The sequence below is a fragment of the Zootoca vivipara genome, chromosome 11, assembly GCF_965207765.1.
Source record: "Zootoca vivipara chromosome 11, rZooViv2.hap1.1, whole genome shotgun sequence".
NCBI lineage: Eukaryota > Metazoa > Chordata > Lepidosauria > Squamata > Lacertidae > Zootoca > Zootoca vivipara.
The window spans coordinates 40885891-40898317 of record NC_142594.1 but is presented as its reverse complement, the minus strand read 5'-3'; the positions used below and the strand labels follow the sequence as shown (position 1 = coordinate 40898317).

At 40.7% G+C, this 12427-nt stretch overlaps 1 protein-coding gene across 4 annotated transcripts in view; it reads left to right on the top strand.

The window, feature by feature from the left end:
* NRP1 (neuropilin 1) overlaps nucleotides 1–12427 on the top strand; it is a 129638-nt gene that overhangs the window by 99564 nt on the left and 17647 nt on the right. For 2 of the 4 annotated variants that reach the window (XM_088654446.1, XM_035130125.3), the window contains exons 11-13: nucleotides 3909–4053; nucleotides 5905–6009; nucleotides 10737–10796. In XM_088654446.1, coding sequence (XP_088510572.1) covers nucleotides 3909–4053; nucleotides 5905–6009; nucleotides 10737–10796 — 310 coding nt within the window. The remainder of the gene's footprint in view (nucleotides 1–3908; nucleotides 4054–5904; nucleotides 6010–10736; nucleotides 10797–12427) is intronic. The other 2 variants (XM_035130126.3, XM_088654447.1) reach the window with 1 other exon arrangement.

Genomic DNA, 12427 nt, shown 5'->3' with positions numbered 1-12427 from the left:
AGCAATAAATTAAAAGCAGCTCTGTTTCTTGAAATGAAACACAGTTTAATCACTGCCCTGTTGGAAGAAGGAAGCATTGTATGCTAGAGTGGGGGGCCAACACATTTTGCAGCACCAAGAAACTTCGCTGCTACAAATTATTCAATAATTCTTTTATCCCACTTTCCTATAGAAGATACTCAGATGAGGCAAGATAACAACAATGCAGTATAAAACAGCCAAAGAAACAAGCATATTGTAACATAAAATAATCAACAATTTGTATGCCTGCATAAAAATATACTCAACAAACCAAATTATATATACTGTACAGCATTCAATCAGCCACAAAGCTCCTGTTGCAAAAAGTGGGTCTTAAACAGACCTCCAGAAAACCAGCAAGGATCAAGCCAAACAGGCTGCTACCCCTGGGAGGGCACCAATCTGCAATCTAAGGGGGGAACGACATCTCTCATAGGAGAGGCAGGCCAAACACCTGACAGTGCCAGACTCGGAACAGAGCCTGCTGGTGTTGATGATAATACTTCAGCGGGGAGTATTAGCAAGGGGAGGGAGGGAGGAGGAGATTGCCACTATTGGTACAAATGTCTCAACCATCCCATTTCTGATAATCTGGAACTACCTTAAAAATCTTCTTTTGGAGGGCATCTCAGGAACCCACATTTTATTGGGGAAGAGCTGTAGCTCAGTGGTAGAACACCTCTTGCACTCAGAATGTCCCATAGCCACTACCACTCAAAATAGACCAACCTAGTGCCCTCCAGATGTTTCGGACTACAGTTCCTTTCATCCCTGACCTTTGGCCATGCTGATTGGGGGGGGGGGGCGGTGGAAGTGGTTGTCCAGAATATCTGGATATCTGGAGTAGACAATCCTGGACTACATTGGACTAATGGTCTGAGTATCACTGTGCACTTTCCTTTTTCCTGTTGAAAATGCATTTCTGTTTCCCTGAAGCAACCCAATAAACCTGGTAGTAGAGGAAATAATAGTATCTTTCCTCTCTTCACCCCATTCTGAAAAGACTTGTGCATGTGAATGAACAGTCATAATTAAATCACAGATAGGTCTAGACTACACATATGACACAAGACAATGATTCAGTATAATTAGGATTCAAGGGACCATTAAATGTCTATTGAATTCTATGCCTGTGTGTCAGTACATTGTTCTGAAACCTTTTATAGAAAGTTTCCATTATTATATATTGCTATTTAAACGACAATTAAGGCTGGATCCCATAGCTAAAACTGCATGTGCCCGCACAGTAAATAACATAGACCCTCTCTCATTTAGCTGGGTGCTTTTATGATGCTTGAAACAAAATGCAACCGTAAAATAAATCCTAATAACTATGAATTAATTAGATATAAATTGCCACACCCTCCCAATCCTCTTTAATGAGATGTATTTACTGACTGCTCTGAGTACACTAGTCATATATAATAACAGTGAACTATGTACTTATCAGATAATAGCAAAGTCAGCTTTTTGAATGCTACTCCTTATGTAGCCTTAATGGCACCATCCACACACACAAAAAGAGTTCTCAGGGGAATTGCAAGATTTGCAGAAGCACCGGGGGGGGGGGATGTGGTATGGAAAAATGACAATGGGATAAAGGACCCCAAACTGTCCCAATGCGGTCTGAGTATATAGTCAGTGGTGGTCACAGAATGCCATCTTTTGGGAGGGCAAAACACAGAAAACTGAAGATGAGGGGGGGGAATGAAAGGAATTTTCCTGGAAGAAGGCACAACTGATTGGCTGGAATCCAGGACAAAAGGACTACACACATTTTGTCGCAGGTCCCACTTGTTGATTCCTTTTCCTGTATATTCCTATTATCCAGGATGTGAAGAAAGAACAGGGTTTGGGTGATCTCTCCCCCCCCCCAACCTCATACATACACTACTTTCTGGGCTCCTCTGTTTTATCAGCTTCTGGGTCTTCTAGGAGGAATGTCCTGCTCTATTTTGAGTGCTGTTTTCCTCCCTAAAAGAATTTAGTATCTTGACAGCTTGTTATCAAAATATGGTGGGGAAGAAGGAAGACTAAAGGCTGGGAATTCCCTAAAACGCCACTATAATCTTCACACTGGATTCCAAAAGAGAGTGTAATTGTAATTGTGCTCTTTTCTCTGTGTCTCCGTGCATCTTTTCCTTCTAAGGAACCTGTGGTTTTTACAGGACCAGAATTTAGAATTCGGCATAATGCTTTCAGGATTAGGACAATAATTTTAAGAAGATCCCCAACATTAGGTTTATGGGTCAGATATAAGTTACATTTTCCAACTTGTATATATTTTGTAATGTATGGAAAGCAGCGTGGTCATTTCTGCTGTGGGTACACAGTACAAGCAGCCACCAAATTTGTGTACTTATGCTGGAAGATTAACTTGCACTGTCCATTCATGCTGGTTCCTATTTGGAGATTCATCTTCATGTTGGAAAAAGTAGCGTGCTAAATAGTGCCATAAGCCAGCCACTTGGATACCGTTGTGTCAGGATTATAACGCACATGCTGCATTTTTCGCTCCATAAGACGCACCTGGCCAAGTGCGTCTTATGGAGTGAACAATACGGTAAGTAAATCAGCACATGGGCCAGATTTATTGAGTGAAGACACTCCACTCCAACCACTGCCAGAAACATGTAGCACTGGACTGTGGAGCCCATACAGCATCAAGCCAATCCATAGATAAGCGTTCCCATGGAAAACACCTCCAGACAGAAGCATTTCTGGTAAAGTGGCCTCCATGTGGCTGCCACAATATATGCAGTAGACAGAAGTGATCAAGGTAGAAATACAGCAAGGTTAAAAACAGGCTAGACGATTGAAACAAGAAAATACGGTTGACTTCCTAATTATGACATTTTCACCGACTCATATAAAAGACTCCTTTCATTTTCCACCTCTCTCCAAATTACATTGCACACAAAAGCAACATTGTACAAAGCCAAATGTTAATATTTTCTCGGTTATATTATCCACTACAGTGTTCTGTTGTGGGAGACCTCACATCTGATGAAGGAAAGCCCATGAGCTCTTCTTCTCTATAACAAAAACAATGATTAGCAATCTGTAACATTCACCTTTGGAATTCTTTCTGTCTTCACAGTAACAAGAGCACTTGCATCCACAAGTTCATTGATTTTAAATGAACTTTTTGAAGAGTTATTGCACAAATTAAGTGTGGCTTTAGACAACTTCTGTTCTGTCAAGATCTGTATTATTGATACAGTATAACAGAACTCACTGGTGTCCAAATAAACTCTTTATCCAGTTTCTCATACATCCTCATGATGTCTACCACATCTAAGTTAGCAAGCATGTCAGCCATTAGCCTTTCCTAGGATTAGTTCCAGGCCCGGCTCTAGGTGCAGTCCTGGTGGCGCGGGGTGCCGGGCTGGCAGGGGGGGCGCTGCACGGCGAAGCGCCAGAGACGGCCCTAATTAGTTTTAAAGTAATCTGCCTCGTAGGCACTGCTTCTAAAGTTTAATTTGTACACTTACAATATAACTATAATTTGTGAGCCTCTGGGCAAGTGGAGAAAAGCGCAGTTGAAGTTTCTCTGTTGAAGAGGTGTCTTATCATAGCTACACAGTCCCAGAACATAAACCAGAGTGAATCCCCTCCTCCGAAGTCATCTATGTAAATTTCAGGTGTGAGTCTCATTTAAAAAAAATCTTCTGATGTGCTAATCCTGACAGATTGATTTCTGGGAACACTTTCACTTCTACCCCTTCCCATTTTTGAATGCAGAGTCAGCCACTTGAAAAAATGTTTAGGATTTGGGCTACCTTTTGACTTTCTCAAATGCTAGAAGCATGAAAAATCTCAGCTGGCTAAAAATGAAATTTCTCTTGTGATTATTAAACGGTATTCCTGTGTGGTTTTGTGTGTAGGTTTTTGAAGGCAACACAAACTATGACACCCCTGAACTCCGTACCTTTGAGCCTATAACAACCAGATTCATCCGTGTCTACCCTGAAAGAGCCACCCACGGTGGATTGGGGCTGAGGATGGAACTATTGGGCTGCGAAATTGAAGGTAATTGCACAGCCTAAGATTAATATGTTGCATTAATTATTCTTTTTTCCCGCATACAGTCCTGCTTATGCTACTGCGGAGTGAGAAATGTTTGATCTCTTTCTTTTCTTTTTTTCTCTTTCTTCTCCATTAGCTAGTTACAGGTAGGTAGCTGTGTTGGTCTGACGTAGTCGAAACAAAAAATAAAATAAAATTCCTTCCAGTAGCACCTTAGAGACCAACTAAGTTTGTCATAGGTATGAGCTTTCGTGTGCATTGGTGTATGAGCACACGAAATACACCAATACATACATAGGTATACATAGGCATGAGCACACGAAAGCTCATACCTATGACAAACTTAGTTGGTCTCTAAGGTGGTACTGGAAAGAATTTTTTTTTATATTCTTCATTAGCTGTTAATGTTAATACAGTCATACCTCGTTTTCCGTTTGCTGCTGGTTGAGTACTTTCGAGTTAAGTACTTGGAGAACCCAGAAGTGTTTACTTCCGGGTTCTGCCACGCACAGAAGCGTTCTGCGCAGAAGCGTTCTGCGCGCTTCATACATGCACAGAAGCGCTCTATTGGCACTTCGCACATGTGCTCTATCGCTGCTCTGGATATGTACTTTTTGGGGTGCAGATGGCATCCCAGAATGGATCAGGTACGTATCCAAAGGTAATATTGTGCTTTGCAACGGTAGTTAGGCTTTTAATTCCCTACCCTACCTTAGCATCCTTATAATCTTTGTTAGAGAAGATGTAACGCTGAAGATCGCAACAGCAAAACAAGGGGGACAAATAATTTATTTCATCCTTTTTGTTCAAATCCACTGGGGCTTATTTCTGAGCAAACTTCTCAGGAACTGGCAGTTCTAATGTGAAGCAGCCCTGGTGCAAATTGAAGCAGGGCAGCCTTTATTCCAGATTAGCTAGTCCAGAACTCATTTGTCTCTGGCTGCACCCATCACCTGCTTCTACCCTGACTATCACCAGCATGTGGTACCCAACAGAATCCCCCAAGGGAATGAATTAATAGATCATTTTGCACATGATGCACAGTCCACAAAAGGCCAAAACTCATGCAGATCCTCCATATCTTCCTCTAGTTCAAGGTATTTTGCTTTATTTGAAAACAGTATCAATCTTTTCTCATTATACATATAGGTTATAGAAATGTCTTTGCCATGACAACTCACTTGGGAAACTAAGGAGAGCAGAACTTTAAAAAAGCAGTTTAATGTGACACGAAGAACTGCTTTTCGAAGGGGAAAATGCTTTTTTAAAAAAAAAAAAAATCCTTTTGCATGACCCTCACTAGCTCTTTATATACTGACCAATATGTATGAATAATCAACAGGAGGACCAGGAGGACCATCTAAGAGCAAACAGCTTGTGTACACACTATCAGAGGCCTAATTCTGAAGGTCCCTGTGTAGATAGGGGCCTTCTGTTGGTCACATGGCATTTCTTCTCCACCCATTAATTCAGAGTTTCATGTAAATAGTGGGGCTACATAAAATGCCATCTACTGGAGAATAGAAAACCTCTTTCACACAGAGAATTCTGTAGGTACAACACACCCCACCTTCCACCCCCAAGTGAGTTCAGTTTCAGGTGGGGGTCAGTTGCTTCCAAATCTGCATCTTGAAAGCATATTATTTGACTTGACAATATTATTCTTGGCCTTCAGTTAGACAGTACACTACAGACCGTGTTAAGGGCAGGATATGGGAAAATGATAAATAAAGAGATGTTTTCTGTATGAAATGAATGGTCTTTGTTCATCACAGAATCTCATGCTTGTGGGCTGAAATGCTAACAAGTCTCAGAGTATGTTTTAACCAAGCCATGTTGGCTTATTTATTTCAGTACCTACCTCTGTCCCAACCACTCCTGATGGCAACCTTGTGGATGAGTGTGATGATGATCAAGCAAACTGCCACAGCGGAACAGGTGATGACTTCCAGTTGACAGGTGCAGAAACCATCCACATTCCATTGCAACGCCATTTTTTGTTCAGTCCAATCCCAGTTGCAATGTTTGCTTTGCCTCTATCACTCACAATAAGAAAGCATGACACGTCCATGACTTTTTTTGTTGGGCAAGCATTGCCACAACTTACATATATTCATTTTTAATGTGCATGACCATTTAAGGAACCTGGAGTGGATCAGTCACTAGTCTTTTAACCAATGAAACCATTAATTAATTGATCCAATTCAGATCTGTTTTCCAAGGTTTAAATCTTTCTTCCTTTTTGAGATAATGAAGTATGTATCTAATAAACATATGGTTCAGTAAATAAAATCTAACACTCATTTCTGGGTTGTATGTGACCTTAAGTACAGCAATGTATAAAGGTGGCATACAAGTTAAAAACAAAATGAAAATAGGAACGAAAAAGCTACCTTTAAACCATCGCAGAAATAGCTTCCAAAGAAAACCCAAGTTAAAAGTTAGTTAAGAGAGTTAAAATTGACTTCCATGGCTTAATCAACTAAACTTTTAGTTGATTAATCTACCAATTTAACCAATTACAGCTTGCAAGCCTAATGAAAATCTAGGGTCTTTTAAATGTATTTGTTTATTTAAAGTATGATTTCCACCAGGTGATATTTTAACACAGATGTAGACTAATCAGTTATCATTTAACTGTCCTTTTCCAAAGAGTTGTTGGATAGGTAAGTATAATCTTAGAGCTAAGGTGCATCTTGTCTTAAGATAGAGTTTCATTACAACCTGGGGAGATTTCTGTCAGTTTCCATTTAGCAATGAGGTCATTTAGGACTAGGGGCAAGGAAAGTCTTCTTCTATATCATTAGCATACACAATTTTGCCTAAACTGAAACTCAGTGGTGGTCTACCCTTCTTACTTCTTCAAAGTCGCACCTAAGTCTGCACAGTACTGTTAAGCGCTAGCAAGGAAAAAGAAGCTGTAGAGAGCAAAAGTCTCCCATGGGTTCACTTTTATGAAGACCAGAGTGTATCTGTTTCTTTTATATACCATAATTAGGCTGGTTTATGTAGCTGTTTGGAACTCTCTTCTCCCATAAGGCTATATGTCTGATCTGCTGGATAGGGCCTATGTTAGCCAGAGCTAGATACCTACAAATAAGTGGCCTCATTTCCCTCCTTCTACAAGTTACTGCATGATCGCTCCCTTATGAGCTGGAGAGCTAAACATTTATTGTTTCCTACATAGCAATGCAGCTTGCATAGCTCCGTTTCCAAGACAGTTAAAATCTGGCAGTGCATACTCGGAGGACTTTAGATAACCTTAGCCAGGTAGCAAACAGTTGTTTAGGGACTTGGGATGGGTTTTAGTTTCCCCTTCAGTCAGCAATTAAATGGTGGGAGGGACCCTACTAAAGCTAATGAAAAAAATGCCTACAAAAGCAAATACACTCATTATTTAGGTGTTTGCCTCATTCCGAACCTCACATTTCCCCTGGAAATAATTACTAAAAACAGTGTAGTCTTTCTATATATTATACACATACCCTGCACGGTTGTAGTGCAATACTAGTGCATGCTTTTCACATTACAATTTCTCAGGCTGCCTTTGCTTCTTCTTATGTAAGTCAAATGTAACAAAATACCCTTCAAAAAAGCTGCAAAATTGCTTAGAAGTTCAGCAAGCTCTCAGCATTGAAAAACGCCCCCTTGCCTCTGGCCTGGCCTTTCTAACTACAGAAGCCTGCACACAGCTTCAGTGCTATGAGATGGAAATTACGGCATAGTCTTTGAATAGTATTCCATAGGAGACTCTTAAGATAAAGGACCACATATACCCCACCCCATGGGTAATACTGCCACATCCCAAAGCCACATCTCTTATCCATTCAACCCAAATCCAGATTTGCCACTAAGACAAACCAATGGGGGGGAAAAATGTATGAACAAGCTGGTTTCCAAACTTCCCATTGATCTTGCCTTTCTGTTATTCCACTTCATTGAGTTGCTTTCCATCTGGTTTCAAGGCATTAAGAGACCGGAAAAAACACTGGGCTGGTTCAACATCCCTCTCCCCCCCCCCCCAGCCAACCAACTTATTCCGTATCTGGTATTTTCCTCTTTGCAGAGGAATGCAATCACTCCCCACCTGACCCCTCTGCCTCTCAGGACCGAAGCAGACGTGTGTTTGCTCACTGGTTTGACTATAAAGAAGTGGAATGAAGAGGTCTACTTTTATCCCTAAATGGAGTGGGCCACAGACAGGAGTGCCCCTCACCTTACACTTCTACATTCTGCTGCTTTTATCTGCCCCCTCCCACCCAGTGAAACAGCTGGGGGGAGAGCCTCCAAGCAGCAGAACCTGGGTCAGTGTCTGGGGGCAGCATGGTTAGCTCCCTGTCATGGGCCTAGGGATCAGATGGGCCCATCAGTGATCCTGCCGACCCCACTGCCGCCAGTGCTTTGACCCCTGCTGCCATCAGAGCCGTTGTACAGCTGCTCTGCTGCTGCTGCTGCTGCTTGCTTCCACTCCCAGGCACTTTCGTGTTCTGTACCCATCAGACCTAATGGTGTATATGGAAGGGAGATCAAAACTCATAGCTCATAGCTCAATACTTTGTGACTAATGGTCCATCATATTTTAAAACCAGGATAATAAAGTCAATAGTATTTCACGTTACTATTAAATTGATATTTTTATTATTATTACTTCGGTTACTATTATTAGAAACCTACAAGGAAAAGTAAACAAATCATTGCATTATTAAATCTAGTAAACTGATTGATTGATAGTAACCTAATCATTACATTGATAAATAAATCTGTGTGTAGTGCAATAGAAGTAGATGAATTTATGTGATAGAATACAGGTGCAAGCTTTAAAACAGTATTACTCTAGGGCAGTTGAGTATCTTTGTACATTTTGCTGCCTACAAAGGGTTTGGGACCAACAAAGAGTGCTCCTCTTGCTTTTTTATTTCTTTAATATGGAGAGTTTACGAATTATGCTCTTAGGGTTCTATTAATTGCACACAACCCAGAAAGCCTAATTGCCCAAGTGCATCAAAATAAACTTGCCTAAGTTGTATAATTGCAACTGCACTTTAAGCTAATTGCTACTTTTACCAGGCCGATAAAATTTTTCAGTTAATAAAGGCAAACATTTGTAATGCATGCATATTTTATCCTATATATATCTTGCATGTCTGACTTGTACCTTCACCACTCACTCTGTATTGCTCTTTCCTTGGCATGAAAGTATTATAGCTTCATTAAACCTCATCATAATCATTATAGCACTTTAAATGTTTCCCTGCAGCGATAGGAGGAAGGCTTGGTTGATCGTAATCAGTGGCTTATTGCTTGATACATTTGGTCATGACTTTTCTCCCCCTTTTTTTCAAAGCCTTTATCTATATGCTTAGAAGAAGAAGAAATACATTTCTTACATGATAAAGTAATCATGGACTTCAAGAATTTCACTAGGATGGTTAATTATACGAACACGTTCTAGTGATAGGATACTGGTAAATTATCTAATTGTCCCCTGAACACTTATTTTTGGAAGAACTGAGTTAGAATACACAGCAACAACCATGGACCACTCTCTAATTGACCCATGTGGAATCATGTAAATATCTATTGCATGTGAAATGTCCACCTTGCAAGACCATCACTCACAACTGCACCAGTCATTTGTCTTCTGTTGTGATCTGTTGCTAAGGGAAGAGTGGGACATATTACCTTCCTAAGACTTTTCATGCCCCACAAACACACCCATGAAGCTGTTCAAAGGCATTGGCTATTTGGGCTTATCCATCCAGGAAGTTAATATGATGCTGAATTTGCTTGGGACTTGTTTTTTCTGTGGCATCCTTCTCAACCAACAGGCAGCTCACACTTTCTCCTCATTAAATTTGGGCCTTCCTGATCCAGGGATAATGGCATTAGGGTAATAAAGCCAATATATATCCACAGGTTACCCAAGTGTGGACATTTTGCTCAGTGCCATCTGATTTTTTAAATTATTTTTAAAATAGATCTTTTTAGAACTGTTCTAGGAGAGAACAGCAGTGTTAAAAATAAAAATTGCCCGTGCAAGTAGAGGAGGCAGGAAAGGAAAAGGTGAAAGGCAAATGTTTCTTGAGATAAATCATGTAAGGGGGCCCTTTCCCCTCTCTCTCCCGGAAATAGAAGTGGCAGCCTTTAGTGTGAGCAACATGTTTTCTTTGCCCAGTTTGTTTCACCCTGAAGCCCCTGCCTGCCTAGTCATCCTCTGCTCTTAGAATCAGAATCTTAGAGTTGGAAGGTACCCAAGGGTCATCTAGTCCAACCCCCTGCAATGCCCTTGCTGCGAGAGGTTCCTCAGTGGGCTGCTGTTGGGGCCAGGCATGACATGACACATATTTTATTTTGCAAATGTTTATATGCACAGTGCAATCTGGATGACACCTTGTACGCCTCCTTCCAGTAATTCCTGCAGCCAAGCAGGTCCAAATGAAAGTATTGCTCTGCCTTCCTTTGGACCACATCAGCGAAGCTGAGAGAGGGAGGGATCTTGTCATCTGGGCAGCCAAGGACCTCCACACACAGTGCCTAGAAAACCAAATCTTGAGCGTTTTGAATTTGGGGTTAATTTATGCACGAATGCTCACATAGCTAGATGCATAAGCAAGGAACTTTTCTAAGTTATTTACATATCTACTTTTTCTGTTCTATGTGACATATCATATGCAATTCCTTTTCAGGCAGTACCACAGCCGTGAAAACAGAAAACCCAACAGCAGCTGACACTACAGTACAGCCAGGTATGATGCTTTTCTTTTTAAAAAGTGTTTCCAGTTAAAATAGAGTGCATTTCACAATAGTTATCTTGCGCCAAAGACAGATATAATGAATTGCAGGACTCTCTGGCTTTCCATCCCTTCAAACTCTCTGAAGTATAAAGTAGCATCTGGTCTCCAAGCTCAGTACAGTAAATATTTTACTCCTTCCATCCACATGTATGTGCAGCACAGAACTAGCTTCCCGTCTGTGTCGTTGCATGCCAAATGGTGACAATACTACCCAAAAATTCACAGGCCAAATCACACACTGCACTTTCTGAGGTGGGGTGTGTGTGTGTGTGAATAAATAATTTGTATCTCTTCTGTGACAGAATATGTGTTTGCAAACTAAAAAGGAACAAAGGCCATAAATAACCGAGGAGGAGGCCATCCTATTTTTAGCTTCCACCATTCTGCAAAACCCGACCCAAAAAAGCAGTGTGTGTTCGGTTTTCCCCTCCACCACGGAGTTGGCAGTTTTACAATATTCTTTTCTAGCAAGAATCCTTGAAAAGAGTTGTGCAAAGTGCTACGATAAACTTGGGCAGAGAGGAGAGAAGCTGTTAGTGGCAGCTGGTCCTTTCTCCCCCTCAATCAATACAATAGCTAATAGCTTTTTGAAAAGCTCTTAATTTGCAGTTACATGGGGATTCATAGTAGGAGTTCTGGCCATTTTTAATATCCTGTATGGCTTGAAAGGAAAGAAAGACAGAATGAAAGAAAGAAAGAGCATTTCCCCAAAGTTCTCCAACAGTGATCAGCACCAATGTTAATTTTGTTGTTGTTAATAATTGTAAAGAGGGGAACTGGTCACTCCTCGGTTACTCACATTTCCTTTATTAAACTGCAATCAGGCACAGTCTCCAAAGTAATTTATTAGCAGGGTGTGTATGTGTGTATATAAGTATTTCCGCTACAACATGACACTGGAGGCTTTGCTACAAGCAAAACATAAATGTATTAACAGCATTCACGCTTCCTTAAAGACAACTGTGTTTCAAGCCTGATTAGCCAAAAGAGAAGGTGGTTAATTGCAAATTGTGTCTCTTAACCTTTGGATTTCCATGTCGTGAAGGTGAACACTTTCCCCAGCTCAAAACTGTTTTCTTCCTCTCAAGATTGTTCAGTCAGCATAGGCTATTGTGAGCAACATCCTGCCCTCTTATTTCTTGAGACAAACACATTTGTATCTGTGCTTTTGCAGACATTGTATTGATGTTACAGACATTATATTGGCAGTTACATTACTAGATTGTTTGATTACTTTCAAGTACGTGTGCATTCTGACATTTATAGTAAAGTATCTTTTATATAAGCTTCCAATTTAAACAAAAAGATGGGCTTTCTCACATTTCCTAAGTCTCATTTTATTTCCTAAATGATCCCACTACCACCTTCCCTGTGCAGTTTAAGGAAGCAAGAACTAAAGTTGCAGAACTAATTCATTACTAGGGAATGCATGCAGTGTGCAGTGCTTGCATTCGGGGACAAATGGAAAACCAAACTGAATGGTCCCCCATTTAGCTCAATTTCCATTTGTCTCAAAATGTCTGCTCAGGGGGTATGAATGGGCACCAATGGGAGTCTCATTCAAGACCCGTTTTTGAAGGAAG